The 23674-nt window shown below is 42.0% G+C and overlaps 1 protein-coding gene across 2 annotated transcripts in view; it reads right to left on the minus strand.

Annotated features, from left to right (window-relative positions):
• Positions 1–23674, minus strand: part of akap13 (A-kinase anchoring protein 13) — a 160146-nt gene that overhangs the window by 9462 nt on the left and 127010 nt on the right. The window contains exons 22-35 of one of the 2 annotated variants that reach the window (XM_060928497.1): positions 21507–21616; positions 21272–21418; positions 20695–20951; positions 20332–20457; positions 19856–19973; positions 19372–19623; positions 8626–8702; positions 8340–8521; positions 8136–8218; positions 7861–8040; positions 6582–6737; positions 6429–6490; positions 6104–6148; positions 5720–5767 (exon numbers count right to left, since the gene is read on the minus strand). In XM_060928497.1, the coding sequence (XP_060784480.1) occupies positions 5720–5767; positions 6104–6148; positions 6429–6490; positions 6582–6737; positions 7861–8040; positions 8136–8218; positions 8340–8521; positions 8626–8702; positions 19372–19623; positions 19856–19973; positions 20332–20457; positions 20695–20951; positions 21272–21418; positions 21507–21616 (1843 nt within the window). Of the gene's footprint in view, positions 1–5719; positions 5771–6103; positions 6149–6428; positions 6491–6581; positions 6738–7860; positions 8041–8135; positions 8219–8339; positions 8522–8625; positions 8703–19371; positions 19624–19855; positions 19974–20331; positions 20458–20694; positions 20952–21271; positions 21419–21506; positions 21617–23674 lie in introns of both variants that reach the window. The other variant, XM_060928496.1, reaches the window with a different exon arrangement.

The raw sequence follows: 23674 nt of genomic DNA on the forward strand, positions 1-23674 counted from the left end.
CCACTACCCTTTTTCAGCTCACTTCAGCCCGACACGGCTCGCGTTTCGACTACCTCAGAGCAGCACGACTCAGCTCGCTTCAGCCCTGCTTAGCACCCAAAACTCGCACGGTTTTGGAGTGGGGCTGAAGCGAGCCAAACCAAGCCGAGTGGGGCTGGGGGCGTGAGCAGACACTCCCCTGTGCACTGATTGGTGAGGAGGAGTGTCCTCACATGCCCACACACGCCCCGCGAGCACGCTGGGATCTGTAAACACCGTAAACCCGGAAGAAGAAGAATTACGAATTACGAGAATTATGAAGCCTTATGCGCCTCGCCTCATCTATACGCTCTTGCCAGTATCTGTTGGCGTTGTCAGTGACAACAAGCCACAGCACCAAGACCAGCAACACTAACGACTCCATGTTTATTGTTTACTATCTGGGCTGTGAGACTACCGCTTAAAAGATCACTGATGTCACTGTTTGCGCTGCTTAACGACATCACGTGACGTCCACCCACTTTCGCTAACTCCACCCAATGTGTCCACCCACTTCCAGCCAGCACGGTTCAGCGCGGTTGTAGTCGAAATGGAACTCCAACAGCCCCGCTCAGCCCGACTCAGCACGGCACGGCTCAGCCCGACTCAGCCGCGTTTGTAGTGGAAAAGCGGCATTACAGTACGGACAGTTATGTTGTTAAGTTCAGTGAGGGCTTTTTGTGGAAGGTGGAGGTTTGCAAAAAGGTGTTGGACTTTGGACAGGGCTATTTCTCGTACGGCTTGCACTTTCATCATGACGGGTAGGGGGGCCGAGTCAACAAGATCTAATCTACGAGTGTACTCAATAATGAGTTCTGACTGTTGCTGTTCCCAGTCACCTGCCACACTGAATTTGTGGCCTAGGTATGCGTACTGTTCATTACGTTAGTGCTTGGCTGCAAGCTTAACGAAGATTGTTCTTGGAGTACATATTTGATGCATTGAAAATTTCTCCAAAGAACTTTAAGTTCTCATCTCATCACACACACACTGTAACTCACACACACACACACACACACTAACTCACACACACACACAGTAACTCTCACACACACACACACACACTGTAACTCACACACACACACACGCACTGTAACTCACACACGCACACAGTAACTCACACACACACACACACACACGCACTGTAACTCACACACACACACACACACGCACTGTAACTCACACACGCACACTGTAACTCACACACACAGTAACTCACACACACACACACAGTAACTCACACACACACACAGTAACTCACACACACACACTGTAACTCACACACAGTAACTCACACACACACCCACACACTAACTGACACACACACAGTAACTCACACACACACACTGTAACTCACACACACACACACACACACACACACACACTGTAACACACACACACTAACACACACACACACACACTGTAACTCACACACACACACACACACGCACTGTAACTCACACACGCACACTGTAACTCACACACACAGTAACTCACACACACACACTGTAACTCACACACAGTAACTCACACACACACCCACACACTAACTGACACACACACACTAACACACACACACACTGTAACTCACACACACACACACACACACACACACTGTAACACACACACACTAACACACACACACACACACACACACAGTAACTCACACACACACACTGTAACTCTCACACACACACACACACACACACACACACACACACACACACTGTAACTCACACACACAGTAACTCACACACACACACAGTAACTCACACACACAGTAACTCACACACACACACTGTAACTCACACACAGTAACTCACACACACACCCACACACTAACTGACACACACACACTAACACACACACACACTGTAACTCACACACACACACACACACACACACACACACACTGTAACACACACACACACACACTGTAACTCACACACACACACACTGTAACTCTCACACACACACACACACACACACACACACACACTGTAACTCACACACACACACAGTAACTCTCACACACATTTTAATTCTTTTATTTGGATCTTAACACAGGGCAAAAAACCCCTCAAAGATCCAAACATCAGCTCAAAGTACGTCATAGAAATGAACAGGTCAGATCGAACATGAGAGCCAGGTGCAACTCATCATTAACAATTTACGGATAAACATGACACCTTCGTCTCCAGATGGACAAACTACCAACAGTAACAGCGATGGAGCAGAACTTTGCCAATCTTTTTGCATTTGGCCTCCTTAGTCCACACAACTGTCGTCCTCTCACAACAGGTTAATGCCCATGTCCAAGACTCCCAAACACACGAACAATTACTTTGCATTGAAAACCCAAGTTTGTTATCCTGTCAACAAGTGGCTGATACTTCAGCCATTTAGAGTTAAAACAAATATCCATATATCAATCAAAACAACATCCTATTTCAATAACAGTTACAGTTTTAAAATCCACATCTATGATGGCGATGTCTGGAGTATTTGGAATATTGTGAAAAATGTTATTGTTTGCAATGTTGTTATTAAACCAGTTCATTTGAACCACAGTGTGTTTGTATATTCGTGTTGTCCTTTCTAACAGATCTGTAATACACTGCGACACCGGGTCCACTAGTCTGTCACGCCTTGAAATGTAAAGGCCTTTGTAAAAGCAACATCCATTCAAGACATGTGCAGTGGTCTCATTTTCAAGAGTGGCAGGGTGAAGAATGCATTGCGGATTGTAGCTGGATGGGTACCAAGTAGCCAGATTGGATCTTGTAGGCAGGACTTGAATATGGGCCTTCACTGTAAATGTGAGGATGTCTTCGCCAAGAGAGGTGTTTGAAAATATGAAATGGGACAGGGAATGGTCGGCAAACGACAAAGATGCCAATTTTCCCTGCAACCTTAGATTTTTCCAACGCTGTGCACTATGAGAGCGCTTCATTTTCATGATCGCCGCTCTCGCACCTTTCATCGGCAGTTCATGTTGCATATGCCATTCTCATACATTACGCGGGGGTAGATGAGCGGGTCATTAATGATGTCTTTAAGTGTGACTGGTCTTGCCCACTTCATGTTAATCCCAGTCCGAAGGCAAAGATCATTTAAATCGAGCCAGCAGACCACACACCAAACCCCACCGCTTTGATATTAAATTTTCCATTATCTTTCAGTTGAAAGCCAAGAAACTGCGATTCGCTTTCTTGCGCAAATGGGACTTTCCGCTTTTGGAGATGATTTATTAGTGAGGCACGAGCCAGCTCTCGGACTGTTGGGTCACTGTTGTTAAGCATGTTAAGTAAGTGTCCAATTCCGGTGGCGGTGTATATCCGCTCAATATTAGGGACCCCAAACCACCCTCCTTTTGAGATTGAAATATGACTTCTCGGGTTGAGTGTGTGTTCAACCCTAACCACTTCCTCACCAGTTGTACAGTCTTATTATTTAGTTCTGTGAGTGATTTTTGTGGAATGTGGATATTTGCAAATAAATAGTGAATTTTGGCCAAGGCCATTTCACCTATAGTCTGAATCTTCATTTCGGTAGGTAATGGACTACGGTCAATTAGATCCAGTCTGTTTGTGTACTCATTAATGAGCTCCGAAAGTTGCGCATCCCAATTTCCTGCTATATTAAATTTATGGCCAAGATATGTGTATGTTTCATGACGTGAATAAACTTGTATAGGTCTCTGCTGAACTGTGAATAAAGGCAATTTATCAGATTTAGATGAATACCAGTGGTTTCCTCCGCTACGTCTCTCATAGAAGACAGTGCATTTGTCCTGTCTCACTTTCAGTCTTGACCATTGCAGAAATGTGTCTGTGCACTTGAGCATTAGATGGATAACGCTCTCAGTTCTAGATGCAATTTGCACGTCATCTGCATACCCCTGGACTGGGTTAGGGGAGCGCACCCCCTCCGGTGCGCACTGTTTTATCCAGTTCAGCCACTGATTTATGGCCAAAATAAAGTTAACTGCACTCCACGGGCATCCGGTTTTAATCCCAATCTCTAACGGGATCGGGTTAGTCAAGGTGTTTCTGCAGATTACCTGGATGTAAGATGATTTATACACATCTGCAACAATGTTTATGTAGGTTTGAGGGAGATTTATCTCTCTCAAAACCTGCAGCATAACATTATGTGGCAGTGTGCCAAAGGCGTCACGAAAGTCCAAAAATACTGCATAGAACCTGCTTGAATCATGCTTAAAATCGCCAATTCCTGTCTTCAAACAAAAGACATGTTCGTTCATACCCTGATGACTGATGTAGGCTTTCTGACTCGAAGAAAGTATTTCATTTTCTATAAGCCAAGGCAGAATTCGTGCGAGTAAGCATTTCATAAAAACTTCGTAAATTGTTGGCAAAAGGGAGATGTCTCTCCAGGGAGACGGATCATCTGGAACGTTGTCTTTCTTGGGAATTCTGTGTATTAAGGCACCTTTCCAAGAGTCAGGCACTCTACTATTTAACAGGCAAACATTAAAGATTTGTGTAAGAATTGGGCATGACACCCGTTTTGTTGTTTTTAGAATTTCATATGTTACTCCACTGGAGCCACTAGCTTTATTATTCGGCAAGGAAGTGATGATCTTTTCAACCTCTGCCACCTCAGAAGATTGCGTTTGCAGTTCATAAACTGCTGCTGTGTTGGAAACCAGTGAGCGTGGCCAAGGTGCACACACACACACACACATTATAACTCTCTCACACACACACACACACTGTAACTCTCACACACACACACACACACACACACACACACACACACACACACACACACTGTAACTCTCACACACACACACACACACACACTGTAACTCTCTCACACATTGTAACACACACACACACAAACACACACACACTGTAACTCTCTCACACACACACACACACACACACACACACACACACACACACACACTAACTCACACACACATTGTAACTCTCACACACATTGTAACTCTCACACACACACTAACTCACACACATTGTAACTCTCACACACACACACACACTGTAACTCACACACACACACACACACTGTAACTCGCACACACATTGTAACTCTCACACACACACTAACTCACACACACATTGTAACTCACACACACACACACACACACACACACACACACACACACACACACACACACTAACTCACACACATTGTAACTCTCTCACACACACTGTAACTCACACACACACGCATTGTAACTCACACACACACACACACACACACACACACACACTGTAACTCACAGTTACACCGTAACAAATACAAACATGTAGAACTCAACAGCAACAGTGAGGACGGGCACCCCCCACCACCACCACGTCTCTGCCTCATTCTGAGGCAAAACTCTCTGTAACACTGACAGTTACACTAACAAACAGAAACTAACTGTTACACACATTAACACTGAAACATTAACCACAACGCAATAACACACACATTGTGACTAATTAACACTCACAAATACAAACTGTAACAAATTAACGAGCAGCACGCTGCGTTACACACAATCAGTAACAGAGTAACTGCAGGAGCGACGTTTAAAACTGCATTTACAGCAGGAACACAGAGCAGACTGACACAGACAGACACAGACAGACTGCCGGGGGGACAGAGAGAGAGAGAGAGAGAGAGAGAGACAGGCAGGCAGAGAGAGAGAGAGAGTGTGTCTCACCTGTAAGGTGTTCAGCAGGTCATGAAGACGAGTGACGCTCTGGAGAACCTGCTGTTTTTTTTTTTTTTGAGAGAGAAAGAGAGAGAGAGAGAATGATTTAGGGCGAACAAGTGGGTTATAGTGGTGCCATGAGAGTAGTGATTAGTCACCTTTCATCTACACACACACACACACACACACACACACACACACACTTGTCTCTCTATCCGTCTGAAGACCTTCCTCATTAATAAGTGCTGTATCTGAACTGAAAGCTCACCTCAGTAATGAAAAGGAAACTTCCTGTCTCCTTTTTTTTAATTTTTGTTAAAAATAAACACCGCCACTGAAACTAATTATCCTTCTGCAGACATTCGGTCCTCAGTGGTGTAAAACAGCACCTACCTCACTGTTCCTCTTGTGTAAGAGCAGCAGATTTGCAGTGCCCCCCTGTGGAAGAGATGAGTTATTACAGTTACACAAAAAACAGCCTTTCACCCACAGCTTAATTATAATTATTAATCATCTCATTAATCATGACAAATAATATTAGATAATTCATAATATAATGAAATTAATACAACAATAAAATTAACAATAAACTACAACAGACTTATAATAGAATTACATTGTTGTAAAGGATTATTTAGCACCTACCAAAATTATCTTATATTACTGACCAATGAGATTAAGAAAATGCACACACACACACACACACACACACACACACCTTCTTCAGAACACTGTCTGACTCAGTTCTCCGCAGATCGTCTGCTTCCTCACGGTCGCCATCTGCAAGTGTGAAGATCAGTGTGAAACAGTTTTACACAAACACCCACACCCCACAAACACCCACACCCCATAAACACCCACAGTTTCTTACTCTTTGAGATGTTCATCTGGTGGCAGTCAAAACCGCCGAAAGTCTCGGCTCTGCGCGGTAAACTCACAGACCCTGCGCACACACTCGAGTCCTCCTGTCCCACACACACCTGCTGTCCCACCACACTGCTGTTCACCAGCTCCTGTAATGTCTCAACTGCATGCACACACACACACACACACTCCAATGTAAATACAAATCCATGATCTTATCACTAATAATAATACATAGAACTGTAAGTGGCGATCTGTGGGGTCCAAGCACACTCTGCAAATAGCGCCCCTAGTGGCCAGATCTTGCCATGACACGCAGAACAATAACGAGACCCTACATTAACATACTTTTCAGGTTTTGTGATGACGGCTCAAAACTAGTTGCGCAAAACACCTTCTGAAAGCTGACTATCTGAAGACGGATGTGTTTTTAATTCAGATATTATTAAAAATCCAGTTACAGATTTGCAAAAAGATAGAACACAACAAATTTCAGCTCATTTGGATTTCTGAGAAACACCTACCTGAACTTAACTTTACCTTCAAACCTGATGAATATGAACAGCGCCCCCAGTGGCCAATCTGAGTGAGACTGCATGAGATCCTACTCGGTGCTTAACTGAACTGACTATTCAAATTTTGTGCCAATGGTTTAATTGGAACCTTCTCAACTGCCTGCTGAAATCTGATTGGCTGATGGCTGCCATGGGTTTTTTGTTTTTAAAGGAATCAGATCATCTTCCAAACTCCACTTACAGATCAGCACATAGAAGCAGCATAACAAATTTCAGCTCCATCGGACTTACAGTTCCTGAGGTATAGTTATCCAACATTAGCTCCGCCCCCATGTATGATCACTCCCCAAACTGTGCATATGACATCAGAATCATGTCTTGTACATGCCTTTTAAGTTTCCTTGTAAGAATTTGTATGAATCAAGAGTTACAGCTGTTTGAGTAAATTAGGTTCCGCCTCCTTAAACTTGATTGGCGCATGTACGTATGGCGGGCATATTGGTTACAAATCAACGTTTATTTTGATAATTATTGAGTATCACAGTCTGCTAAGTAATTTGTAAAGATGTGACTAAAATCCTAGGACTAATTCACAACCTTACATCTTACATATTATGCAAATGAGCAAAAAATTTAATCTTGGAAGAAAGAAATTAGTGGGCAGGGCCGAGAGACACAAAGTGTAAAAGTGGGCAGGTCTGATGGAGAAAGATTAAGATTAATAGTGCAGCAATGCTGTTTTTATTCATCCTTCGTCATTCCTGGTCTCACCTTCCTTCAGAGCATCTTTGATGATTGGCTCTCCTTTTGTGACATCACTCGCTGCCCTGAACAACATCCTGTTACGGAGAGAGGCGTCGTCCTGATTCGCGCAGTCACACAACTCACGGAACAGACGCACTTTTTCTTCCAACAGCGTCACAATCTGCTCGTCCTTCTTTTGCAGTTGATCTGAGGAGACACAAACACACAAACTTTCAGATATGAAGGAATGTCCTATATATAATGAACGATTAAATATTAACAGCGTGCGTGCGCGTGTGCACCTCTCATCTCTTTAGCTTTGCTCTCTTGCAGTCTCTTGTCTTCCTCGTTTTCACTTGGGATTCCTTCATCATCGTCCTTATCTCTGGAGGAACACGATGACACACATCAATGCTACTGTAGCTAACGAGTCATGGAAATTTATAGTCTCCAAAGTACAAGTGTGCATGTTTGAGTGAGTGAGTGTGTGTGCGCGCGTGTCTCACATGGAAGTGGTGGCATTCTGGATGAGCTGCATCCATGTGTTCCTCTCATCTTTGGAGCTGGCATGAACCTCCACCATCTCGGGCTTCTCGATTCCCGCCGTGATGAAGAACAGCCCGCGCTCCTCATTCGCCACCTCCCTCACGATCAGATTCTGCAGCGAGATCACTGTGCTGCGCTGATCCTGTACCACACACGAGAAAACATCACATACGCTCTTTTATCTTCTTCATCCTCTTCTCTGTGCGTGCGTGTGCGTGCGTGCGTGTGTGTGTGCACTGAACGTACCAATGAGGCAAAAATGTATTTCTGGTCTTTTTCTTGCAGGAACACAAATACATCAGACAGCAGCAAAGCATGCACATCTGTGTGAACACACACACACACAAATTTATTAGGTGATGTACAGAAAACTATAAAACACTAATGCACAATAACAAGCACTTTTACAGTAATATGCTGTAACACACTCAACTAACACATTTAAAGTTCTGTAACTGTACTGAGATAACGGAGTGAATATACTGTAACACACTGATAGTGGTAACACACTGCTCTAACACACTGTACTGTAACACACACTATTCTGTAACACACAGTAACTCCTGCAACACACTGTACTGCAACACACTGTACTGCAACACACTGTACTGCAACACACTAACTACTGTAACAGTATCTCCTGTAACACACTGTACTGTAACACGCAGTAACTCCTGCAACACACTGTACTGTAACACACTAACTACTGTAACACACCAGCTACTGTAACACTCAGTTACTACTGTAACACACTGTACTGTAACACACTGTGCCGTAACAGTGGCCCCTGCAACACACTGTGCTGTAACACACTACTGTAACACGCAGTAACTACTGTACCACACTGTATTGTAACACACTGCACTGTAACACAGTGACCCCTGCAACACTCTGTGCTGTAACACACTAACTACTGTAACATGCAGTAACTACTGTAACACACTGTACTGTAACACACTGCACTGTAACACAGTGACCCCTGCAACACACTGTACTGTAACACATTGTAACAGACAATGTTGTAACACTCTACTGTAACACACTACTGCAACACTTGCTACTGTAACACTGTACTGTAACACACAGCAACTCCTGCAACACACAGTAACTCCTGCAACACACTGTACTGTAACACACTAACTACTGTAACACTGTACTGTAACACTAACTACTGTTACACTAAGTCCTGCAACACACAGCAACTCCTGTAACACACTAACTACTGTAACACTGTACTGTAACACACTAACTACTGTAACACACTAACTACTGTAACACTGTACTGTAACACACAGTAGCTCCTGAAACACACAGCAGCTCCTGCAACACACCAACTACTGTAACACACCAACTACTGTAACACACTGTGCTATAGCACTAGCTACTGTAACACTGCACTGTAACACACTAGCTGCTGTAACACACCAACTACTGTAACACACTATACTGTAACACAGTAACTCCTGCAACGCACAGTAACTCCTGCAACACACTAGCTACTGTAACACTGTACTGTAACACACTAATTATTGTAACACTGAACTGTAACACTAACTACTGTAACACTGTACTGTAACACTGTGCTGTTACAGTGACTACTGTAACACACTGTACTCAAACAGCAACTGTTGTAACACTGTACTGCTGTAACACACTGTACCTACTATAACAATGTATTGCCACACACTGTACCATAACACAGTAACTACTTTAACACTGTACTGTAACACACTGTACTACAACACTACTGTAAGTAACTACTGTAGCACTGTACTGTAGCACTGTACCGTAACAGCAGCTACTGTAACACGCTGTGCTGTGACAGCAACTACTGTAACACACTGTAGTGTAACACACACTGTTCTGTAACGCACAGTAACTCCTGCAACACACTGCACTGAAACACACTGTACTGCAAAACACTAACTAGTGTAACACACTGTACTGCAACACACTGTACTGTAACACAGTAACTCCTGCAACACTGTACTGCAACACTAACTCCTGCAACACACTGTACTGTAACACACTAACTACTGTAACATCGTGCTGTAACACACTGTACTGTAACACAGTAACTCCTGCAACACACTGCACTGTAACACACTAACTACTGTAACACACAGTAACTACTGTAACACTGTGCTGTAACACCAACGACTGTAACACTGTACTGTAACACACTAACTCCTGCAACACACAGTAACTCCTGCAATGCATTGTACTGTAACACACTGTACTGTAACACTACTGTAACGGACAGTACTGTAACTAACTACTGTAACACTGCATTGTAACACACAGCAACTCCTGCAACACACAGTAACTCCTGCAACACACTAACTACCATAACAGTCCTGTAACATACAGTAACTCGTGCAGCACACTGTACTGTAACATACAGTAACTCCTGCAACACTAACTCCTGCAACACACTAACACTGTACTGTAATTCACTAACTACTGTAACACTGACTACTGTAACACTAACTACTGTAACACTAACTACTGTAACACTAACTACTGTAACACACTGTACTGAAACAGCAACGGTTGTAACACTGTACTGTTGTAACACACTGTACCTACTACAACAGACACTGTCTTGTCACACACTGTACTGTAACACAGTAACTACTTTAACACTATACTGTAACACACTGTACCATAACACTGTACCATAACACTGTGCTGTAAGTAACTACTATAGCACTGTACTGTAACACTGTACCATAACAGTAACTACTATAACACTGTACTGTAACACACTCTACTGCAACACTGTTCTGTAACACAGTAACTCCTGCAACACAGTAACTCCTGCAACACACTGTACTGTAACACACTGTAACACACAGTAACTCCTGTAAGACACACTGTTCTGTAACACACTGTTCTGTAACACACAGTAGCTCCTGCAACACACTGTACTGCAACACACCAACTACTATAGCACTACTGTAACACACAGTAACTCCTGCAACAAACTAACTCCTGCAACACAGTAACTCCTGCAACACAGTAACTCCTGCAACACTCTGTACTGTAACACACTAACTACTGTAACAGACAGTATTGTAACACTGCACTGTACCACACTGTACTGTAACAGTAACTCCTGTAACACACTGTGCTGTAACACACACCACTGTAACACACTGGACTGAAACTAACTGTTGTAGCACACTGCACTGATGTAGCACACTGCACCTACTATAACACTATACTGTAACACACAGTAATGTAACAGTGCTGTAACACAGTACTGTGACAGCAACTCCTGCAATACACTGTACTGTAACACACTGTACTGTAGTAACACACTAACTACTGTAACACTGTACTGTTGTAGCACATTGTACTGTAACACAGTAACTACTGTAACTGTACTGAAATTAACTGTTGTAACACACTGAACTGTTGTAATACACTGTACCTCCTATAACAGACACTGCACTGTAACACACTGTACTGTAACATGCTGTACTGCAACAGTAACTACTGCAACACTGTACTGTAACACTAACTCTTCGAACACACTGTACTGTAACACTAACATACTGTAGTGTAACACTGTTTTAGCACACTGTACTGTAACACTGTTTTAACACACTGTACTGTAATGGTAACTACTGTAACACCCTGTACTATTACACTAACTACTGTAACACTAACTACTGTAACACTGTACTGTACCACACTAACTGTTCTAACACACACCGTACTGTAACCCATAGTAACGCTGCTGTAACACACTACTACCACATTGTACTGTAACACAGTAACTCTGTGATACACAATAATGCTACTGTAACAAACTGTACTGTAACAGTATACTATGACTGTGCTGTAACACAGTAACTACTATAACACTGTACTGTAACACTATACTGTTCTAAGACATTGTACTGTTCTAACACACACTGTACTGTAACAGTAACACTGTACTGTAACACTGTACTGTTCTAACACACTGTACTGTAACAGTCACACTATACTGTTCTAACACACACTGTACTGTAACAGTCACACTGTACTGTTCTAACACACTGTACTGTAACAGTCACACTATACTGGTCTAACACACACTGTACTGTAACACAGTAACACTGTACTGTTCTAACACACTGTACAGTAACACAGTAAAACTGTACTGTTCTAACACACTGTACTGTAACAGTCACTATACAGTTCTAACACACACTGTACTGTAATAGTCACACTATACTGTTCTAACACACTGTACTGTAACACAATAACACTATACTGTTCCAACACACACTGTTCTAACACTGTACTGTAACAGTAACACTGTATTGTAACACAGTAACACTGTACTGTTCTAACACACTGTACTGTAACAGTCACACTATACTGTTCTAACACACTGTACTGTAACACTTTACTGTAACACAGTAACACTGTACTGTTCTAACACACTGTACTGTAACAGTCACACTATACTGTTCTAACACACTGTACTGTAACAGTCACACTATATTGTTCTAACACACTGTACTGTAACACAATAACACTATACTGTTCCAACACACACTGTTCTAACACACTGTACTGTAACAGTCACACTATACTGTTCTAACACACTGTACTGTAACAGTCACACTATACTATTCTAACACACTGTACTGTAACAGTCACACTATACTGTTCTAACACACTGTACTGTAACAGTCACACTATACTGTTCTAACACACACTGTACTGTAACAGTAACACTGTACTGTTCTAACACACTGTACTGTAACAGTCACACTGTACTATTCTAACACACACTGTACTGTAACAGTCACACTATACTGTTCTAACACACTGTACTGTAACAGTCACACTATACTGTTCTAACACACACTGTACTGTAACAGTAACACTATACAGTTCTAACACACTGTACTGTAACACTATACTGTTCTAACACACACTGTTCTAACACACACTGTACTGTAACACTAACACTGTACTGTTCTAACACACTGTACTGTAACAGTCACACTATACTGTTTTAACACACTGTACTGTAACAGTCACACTATACTGGTCTAACACACACTGTACTGTAACACAATAACACTATACTGTTCCAACACACACTGTTCTAACACACTGTACTGTAACAGTAACACTGTACTGTAACACAGTAACTGTACTGTTCTAACACACTGTACTGTAACAGTCACACTATACTGTTCTAACACACTGTACTGTAACAGTCACACTATACTGTTCTAACACACTGTACTGTAACAGTCACACTATACTGTTCTAACACACTGTACTGTAACAGTAACACTGTACTGTTCTAACACACTGTACTGTAACAGTAACACTGTACTATTCTAACACACACTGTACTGTAACAGTAACACTATACAGTTCTAACACACTGTACTGTAACACTATACTGTTCTAACACACACTGTTCTAACACACACTGTACTGTAACACTAACACTGTACTGTTCTAACACACTGTACTGTAACAGTCACACTATACTGTTCTAACACACTGTACTGTAACAGTCACACTATACTGTTCTAACACACTGTACTGTAACTGTAACACTGTACTGTAACACAGTAACACTGTACAGTGTTGCCAGATTGAGCGGTTTCCCGCCCAAGTTGGGCGGTTTCAAGTGCATTTTGGCGGGTTTTGAAAATATTTTGGGCTGGAAAACGTCAGCAGTATCTGGCAACACTGACACTGTACTGTTCTAACACACACTGTACTGTAACAGTAACACTATACTGTTCTAACACATTGTACTGTAACACAATAACACTATACTGTTCCAACACACACTGTTCTAACACACTGTACTGTAACAGTCACACTATACTGTTCTAACACACACTGTACTGTAACAGTAACACTGTACTATTCTAACACACACTGTACTGTAACAGTAACACTGTACTGTTCTAACACACTGTACTGTAACAGTCACACTGTACTGTTCTAACACACTGTACTGTAACAGTCACACTATACTGTTCTAACACACACTGTACTGTAACAGTCACACTGTACTGTTCTAACACACACTGTACTGTAACAGTCACACTGTACTGTTCTAACACACACTGTACTGTAACAGTCACACTATACTGTTCTAACACACACTGTACTGTAACAGTCACACTATACTGTTCTAACACACACAGTACTGTAACAGTCACACTATACTGTTCTAACACACTGTACTGTAACAGTCACACTGTACTGTTCTAACACACACTGTACTGTAACAGTCACACTATACTGTTCTAACACACACTGTACTGTAACAGTCACACTATACTGTTCTAACACACTGTACTGTAACAGTAACACTGTACTATTCTAACACACACTGTACTGTAACAGTCACACTATACTGTTCTAACACACTGTACTGTAACAGTCACACTATACTGTTCTAACACACACTGTACTGTAACAGTAACACTATACAGTTCTAACACACTGTACTGTAACAGTAACACTATACTGTTCTAACACACTGTACTGTAACACTATACTGTTCTAACACACACTGTTCTAACACACACTGTACTGTAACACTAACACTGTACTGTTCTAACACTGTACTGTAACAGTCACACTATACTGTTCTAACACACTGTACTGTAACAGTCACACTATACTGTTCTAACACACTGTACTGTAACAGTAACACTATACAGTTCTAACACACTGTACTGTAACAGTAACACTGTACTGTTCTAACACACTGTACTGTAACAGTCACACTATACTGTTCTAACACACACTGTACTGTAACAGTCACACTGTACTGTTCTAACACACACTGTACTGTAACAGTCACACTATACTGTTCTAACACACTGTACTGTAACAGTAACACTGTACTATTCTAACACACACTGTACTGTAACAGTCACACTATACTGTTCTAACACACTGTACTGTAACAGTCACACTATACTGTTCTAACACACTGTACTGTAACAGTCACACTGTACTGTTCTAACACACACTGTACTGTAACAGTCACACTATACTGTTCTAACACACACTGTACTGTAACAGTCACACTATACTGTTCTAACACACTGTACTGTAACAGTAACACTGTACTATTCTAACACACACTGTACTGTAACAGTCACACTATACTGTTCTAACACACACTGTACTGTAACAGTAACACTATACAGTTCTAACACACTGTACTGTAACACTATACTGTTCTAACACACACTGTTCTAACACACACTGTACTGTAACACTAACACTGTACTGTTCTAACACACTGTACTGTAACAGTCACACTATACTGTTTTAACACACTGTACTGTAACAGTCACACTATACTGGTCTAACACACACTGTACTGTAACACAGTAACACTGTACTGTTCTAACACACTGTACTGTAATAGTCACTATACTGTTCTAACACACACTGTACTGTAACACAATAACACTATACTGTTCCAACACACACTGTTCTAACACTGTACTGTAACAGTAACACTGTACTGTAACACAGTAACACTATACTGTTCTAACACACTGTACTGTAACACAAAAACACTATACTGTTCCAACGCACACTGTTCTAACACTGTACTGTAACAGTAACACTGTACTGTAACACAGTAACACTGTACTGTTCTAACACACTGTACTGTAACAGTCACACTATACTGTTCTAACACACTGTACTGTAACACTTTACTGTAACACAGTAACACTGTACTGTTCTAACACACACTGTACTGTAACAGTAACACTGTACTGTTCTAACACACTGTACTGTAACAGTCACACTATACTGTTCTAACACACACTGTACTGTAACAGTCACACTGTACTGTTCTAACACACACTGTACTGTAACAGTCACACTATACTGTTCTAACACACTGTACTGTAACAGTAACACTGTACTATTCTAACACACACTGTACTGTAACAGTCACACTATACTGTTCTAACACACTGTACTGTAACAGTCACACTATACTGTTCTAACACACTGTACTGTAACAGTCACACTGTACTGTTCTAACACACACTGTACTGTAACAGTCACACTGTACTATTCTAACACACACTGTACTGTAACAGTCACACTGTACTGTTCTAACACACACTGTACTGTAACAGTCACACTGTACTATTCTAACACACACTGTACTGTAACAGTCACACTATACTGTTCTAACACACACTGTACTGTAACAGTCACACTATACTGTTCTAACACACACTGTACTGTAACAGTCACACTATACTGTTCTAACACACTGTACTGTAACTGTCACACTGTACTGTTCTAACACACACTGTACTGTAACAGTCACACTATACTGTTCTAACACACACTGTACTGTAACAGTCACACTGTACTGTTCTAACACACACTGCACTGTAACAGTCACACTGTACTGTTCTAACACACACTGTACTGTAACAGTAACACTGTACTGTTCTAACACACTGTACTGTAACAGTCACACTATACTGTTCTAACACACTGTACTGTAACAGTCACACTGTACTGTTCTAACACACTGTACTGTAACAGTCACACTATACTGTTCTAACACACTGTACTGTAACAGTCACACTGTACTGTTCTAACACACTGTACTGTAACAGTCACACTATACTGTTCTAACACACTGTACTGTAACAGTCACACTATACTGTTCTAACACACTGTACTGTAACAGTAACACTGTACTGTTCTAACACACTGTACTGTAACAGTAACACTGTACTGTTCTAACACACACTGTACTGTAACAGTCACACTATACTGTTCTAACACACACTGTACTGTAACAGTCACACTGTACTGTTCTAACACACTGCACTGTAACAGTCACACTATACTGTTCTAACACACACTGTACTGTAACAGTAACACTGTACTGTAACAGTAACACTGTACTGTTCTAACACACTGTACTGTAACAGTCACACTATACTGTTCTAACACACACTGTACTGTAACAGTCACACTGTACTGTTCTAACACACTGTACTGTAACAGTCCCACTATACTGTTCTAACACTGTACTGTAACAGTCACACTGTACTGTTCTAACACACTGTACTGTAACAGTCACACTATACTGTTCTAACACTGTACTGTAACAGTCACACTATACTGTTCTAACACACACTGTACTGTAACAGTAACACTGTACTGTTCTAACACACACTGTACTGTAACAGTCACACTATACTGTTCTAACACACACTGTACTGTAACAGTCACACTATACTGTTCTAACACACTGTACTGTAACAGTCACACTGTACTGTTCTAACACACTGTACTGTAACAGTCACACTGTACTGTTCTAACACACTGTACTGTAACAGTCACACTGTACTGTTCTAACACACTGTACTGTAACAGTCACACTGTACTGTTCTAACACACACTGTACTGTAACAGTCACACTGTACTGTTCTAACACACACTGTACTGTAACAGTCACACTGTACTGTTCTAACACACACTGTACTGTAACAGTCACACTATACTGTTCTAACACACACTGTACTGTAACAGTCACACTGTACTGTTCTAACACACTGTACTGTAACAGTCACACTATACTGTTCTAACACACACTGTACTGTAACAGTCACACTGTACTGTTCTAACACACTGTACTGTAACAGTCACACTGTAATGTTCTAACACACACTGTACTGTAACAGTCACACTGTACTGTTCTAACACACTGTACTGTAACAGTCACACTATACTGTTCTAACACACACTGTACTGTAACAGTCACACTGTACTGTTCTAACACACTACTGTAACAGTCACACTATACTGTTCTAACACACTGTACTGTAACAGTCACACTATACTGTTCTAACACACTGTACTGTAACACAATAACACTATACTGTTCCAACACACACTGTTCTAACACACTGTACTGTAACAGTAACACTGTACTGTTCTAACACTGTACTGTAACAGTCACACTATACTGTTCTAACACACTGTACTGTAACACAGTAACACTGTACTGTTCTAACACACTGTACTGTAACACAGTAACACTGTACTGTTCTAACACACTGTACTGTAACAGTCACTATACTGTTCTAACACTGTACTGTAACACAGTAACACTATACTGTTCTAACACACTGTACTGTAACACAGTAACATTGTACTGTTCTAACACACTGTACTGTAACACAGTAACACTATACTGTTCTAACACACTGTACTGTAACACAGTAACACTGTACTGTTCTAACACACACTGTACTGTAACACAGTAACACTATACTGTTCTAACACTGTACTGTAACACAGTAACACTATACTGTTCTAACACACTGTACTGTAACAAAGTAACACTGTACTGTTCTAACACACTGTACTGTAACACAGTAACACTGTACTGTTCTAACACACACTGTACTGTTCTAACACACTGTACTGTAACACAGTAACACTGTACTGTTCTAACACACACTGTACTGTAACACAGTAACACTGTACTGTTCTAACACACACTGTACTGTAACACAGTAACACTGTACTGTTCTAACACACTGTACTGTAACACAGTAACACTGTACTGTTCTAACACACTGTACTGTAACACAGTAACACTGTACTGTTCTAACACACTGTACTGTAACACAGTAACACTGTACTGTTCTAACACACTGTACTGTAACACAGTAACACTGTACTGTTCTAACACACTGTACTGTAACACAGTAACACTATACTGTTCTAACACACTGTACTGTAACACAGTAACACTATACTGTTCTAACACACTGTACTGTAACACAGTAACACTATGCTGTTCTAACACACTGTACTGTAACACAGTAACACTATGCTGTTCTAACACACTGTACTGTAACACACTAGCTCAGCAGTAACACTGACAGTAGTGTAACAGTAACTACTGTAAAACACACTGTACTGCAACACACAGTAACACACCTTTCAGTCTCCCGGTTGCATTTTTAATCTGCAACGGGCCGTCGTGCAAAAGTTTCCGTCCCCTGATCAAATCCTCTCGGGCGAACATCTGCCCGCTTTTCATCCTCATGATGGACTTGCTGTCTGTGCGGCTGTACACCTCCTTCAGCCTCCGCCTCTTCTCGTACTCGTTTACTTTAGAGTCCACACCCGTCAGCACCTCCTTCACCTGCCGCAGAGCCTCGGCTACATCCGTCTGCTCCTCCTCCGGCTCTGAACAAACGCACACAGCACACACGCATTACTGAACACAGCTTACCTTAATTAACATAATATATTAATACGATTAATTAACATATCATCAGCTTCATTAACATATTAGCTTCATTAATTTCATGGACATATTTGGAGTTTTTTTGTTCATGATGCTGTATTGTATTTTAATTATAACGTTGACTGTGTGTGTGTGTGTGTGTGTGTGTGTGTGTGTGTGTGTGTGTGAGACCTCGGGTGTGCTGTAGGAGTCTCTGCAGCAGGACGGGGTATTTAGTGATGCGCTGTGTGACTAAGAGAATACACTCAGGAATACTCAACCTCCTCACCACAGCACTGCTCATCTTTTTCTGCAACACACACACACACACACACACACACACAATATTAAATATAATAAATACAATCAAAGGAATTAATCAAAAATAACAGTCAACAAGATAAACAAATACATAAATATTCCATTTGTACTCTTTGGATTGACATTACTGTACATATTTAAATTAAGTAATTGCTAATATGCTAATTAAAATTTTATTAATAAAGGGATTTTTTAAATTCTGTTCATTGTAATAAAGAATGTTTTAAATAATTTTACTCCACAAATAAATACAATGAGAATTAAAAACACACAGATGGATGGAATTACTACTTTAACCTGCGTGTGTGTGTGTGTGTGTGTGTGTGTGTGTGTGTGTGTGTGTATACCTTGATGAAGGCCTGAAAGCGTTTGTCCCGTGTGTGTAGCTCTTTGTAGACGTTCACAGCCTCGTTGTGGCGGCTGCAGAATTTCCCATAAACTTTCTTAATCTTCTCAGCGTTGGAGCCCGTCACCTACACACACACACACACACACACACAACTGTCAAAATGAAAAATTCAGAAACTTCAGAAACTAAAATATTAACCATTACAATAAAACAGTGTACATTTAAAGTTCAGATTATTCTGTAGAATATTTGTCAAAATAATAATAGAACGATTTGGATAGAATTCCACAGGTGAACATTTCCAGACGATGATGAAAGGTGTGAAGGTAGCAGACATGGGCGTGGTGCTGAAGCTGCTCACCTGGTCCAGCAGCACGTCTCCGATCCTGCGGATGACGAACCCTCCGTCGTTCCCCCGCTGTTCCTCACGCGCCTCCCTCCGTCTCTCCAGCAGGTGTGAGAGGAAGTGTGTGTGCAGCTCCAGCAGCTCCTCCAGCACAGGGAACATCTTCTCCAACGTCTGCACCTCCACCTGCACCTCCTTCTGCAAACCTTTACTGTACACGTCAGCCATGATGCGCAGAGTCCGCATGTGGTGCATCTCCGTCTGGATCAACTCTGTACACAGCCGGGGGGGAGGGGAGAGAGAGACACGGACACGTCAGAGAGAGCGAGAGAGAGAGAAAAAGAGAGAGGCAAAGGAAAGAAAGTCATAAGGAAGGATGAAAAAGAAAGATAAGAATGAAGGAAAGGAAGGAAGGGAAAGAATTTGTGAAAGAAAAAGAAAAGTGAGAATAGCTGAATGAAAGAAAGGATAAATAACCAAAGGGAAGGAAGGAATGAAGGAAAATAAGCAAAAAGAAGGAAAGAAGTAAGGAAAAGGGAGTAAACTGTTTCTCCTGTCAGTCCTGTGGTGCTTTTTGTCCTCTCCGTCTTACCGTAGATGACGTCCTGCCTCTTGATGACGTCTTTTTTCAGCTGTTTCAGATATTTCTTGTCCACGGTGAAGCTCCAGGAATCGGCTTCCAGCTCCTTCACATCCGCCTCGAACTCGACCATCAGGTGACCATCCATCAGCTCCGCCCCTGAAAGCCATCAACTGGCACTCAGACTTCACGAGAAACACGGCACGATCACAAAATAAAGCCCACAAGCGCACGCAGAGTTTTATACCTTCATCCGTGAGCGACTCGGTGGACTCGTTCACTTTCCCCATCTTATTGAGCGAGTCCGTGGACTGAGAGAGAATCTTCAGCGCTTTCAGAGGAGCATCATCCGACTGCCTGGAGACCAGAGGAACACATCACGTCACATCACGACGGCTAGAAAACCCTCACCGTTTCATTTAACACAACTAGTGCTAAAAACACCACGCTTAACTCAACAGCAAAACGAACCACATGGACACAGGGCCGTGTTCAGCGCTTCTCTTTTCCATCTTTAACATGCCTTCATTTCTATTTCACATTCTTCACAAAGAAAAACAGATTTCAGGAAAATCTCATCTCATCTCATTATCTGTAGCCGCTTTATCCTGTTCTACAGGGTCGCAGGCGAGCTGGATCCTATCCCAGCTGACTACGGGCGAAAGGCGGGGTTCACCCTGGACAAGTCGCCAGGTCATCACAGGGCTGACACATAGACACAGACAACCATTCACACTCACATTCACACCTACGCTCAATTTAGAGTCACCAGTTAACCTAACCTGCATGTCTTTGGACTGTGGGGGAAACCGGAGCACCCGGAGGAAACCCACGCGGACACGGGGAGAACATGCAAACTCCGCACAGAAAGGCCCTCGCCGGCCACGGGGCTCGAACCCGGACCTTCTTGCTGTGAGATGACAGCGCTAACCACTACACCACCGTGCCACTCTATTTCAGGAAAATGTTCCAGCAAATTTATTCATCAGTAAACTTTTGTGACGCTGTGAGGGAGTCGACCTTCAACTGGGAACGAGGAGTCAAAGGGTAGAGGGGCGGAAAGAAAGGGACGGTGGAGGATAGAGTAAAAACATAAGGAAAGAAAGGATTTTTTTTTTTAAATCAGGAATTATGATTTGAAAGAAAGAGAAAGAAAGAAAGAAAGAAAATAAAAATTAACTGAAATAAAGAAAGAAAAGAAAGGTGTAAAAGTACACTGTAAACTGTTAACAAGAAAGGAGAGATATAACAAAATGAAAAATTAAAAGAAAGGAGAAAAGGAGAGGAATAGAGGGAACGAGAGGAGGAACAGGCAGAGGGGCGTGACCGAACTGAGAATAAATTACATAGAAGGAATTTTGTGTGAAGGGAAGTGGGAATTGTGAGTTGGAATTTTTGCCGTGTTTATTGGTGCCTTCAGACCAAACGCAGTGAGATAAAATCCGCTCAGGCTGCTCCGCCAGCGACGCTCTCCAACTTCCCGTCCTTCTGTGACAGAGATTAATCAGGCGAGTTCATTCACAACGATTCACCCTGCAAACTTTACTTAAAGAACCGCAACGCAAACACGTCACCAGACTGATCAGTTCACCTCAGGAAACCTTTTAAACGTGAAGGTAAGAAATCTATCCATGAAGGAAAATAATGAACAATTATGATACGTGTTTGATAAGAACATTTTTTAAAATGAATGACAAACTGGGGGCGTCGTGGCTCAGGTGGCTCAGGCGCCATACCATAAATCCGGGGACCCAGGTTCGATTCCGACCCGAGGTCATTTCCCGATCCCTGCCCGTCTCTCTCTCCCGCTCATTTCCTGTCCTGTCTCTACACTGTCCTATCCAATAAAGGTGAAAAAAGCCCCAAAAAAAATCTAAAAAAAAAAAAAAAAAGAACGACAAACTAATTAAAAGCTGTGTGTGTTGATGCTCCGTTCCAAGACTAATTTCAACCTGCAGTTTATACGACGTGTTAATTAGCCATGGTCTTTAATTAGCGTTACTCTGTGTGAAGCCCGCAGTAAAGTAACTGTGGTCTGGGGTGAAGTTTACAGCGTAAAACGTGTGTGTGTGTGTCAGAGCTGTCACTCATTATTCATGTTGTGGGCGGAGCGATCAGTCCCGGGAGCTGTATTAGTTCTGCTCCAGATGCTCGCTGCTGTGTTTATATCCCCCCTGTGCCTCTGTTTAGCGCAGTGTGTGATAAAGCTTTAATGTCGGTCATCCTGATGTGCCATTCATACACAGTGTAAAGTGTGTGTGCTGTTTATCGAGTGTGCGTTGTGGTTGAACTGTAATTTAGCCTGAGACTTTGAGCACAGAGGCTAACGGGGTACGTTTGGTGAACTTGTAGAGGTTTGGACCCTCGGCTGAGCGGAGTGAGGCGTGTAACGTTCAGAGCAGAGTCTGTAAACAT

The sequence above is a fragment of the Neoarius graeffei genome, chromosome 8 (genome assembly GCF_027579695.1).
Source record: "Neoarius graeffei isolate fNeoGra1 chromosome 8, fNeoGra1.pri, whole genome shotgun sequence".
Classification (NCBI taxonomy): Eukaryota; Metazoa; Chordata; class Actinopteri; order Siluriformes; family Ariidae; genus Neoarius; species Neoarius graeffei.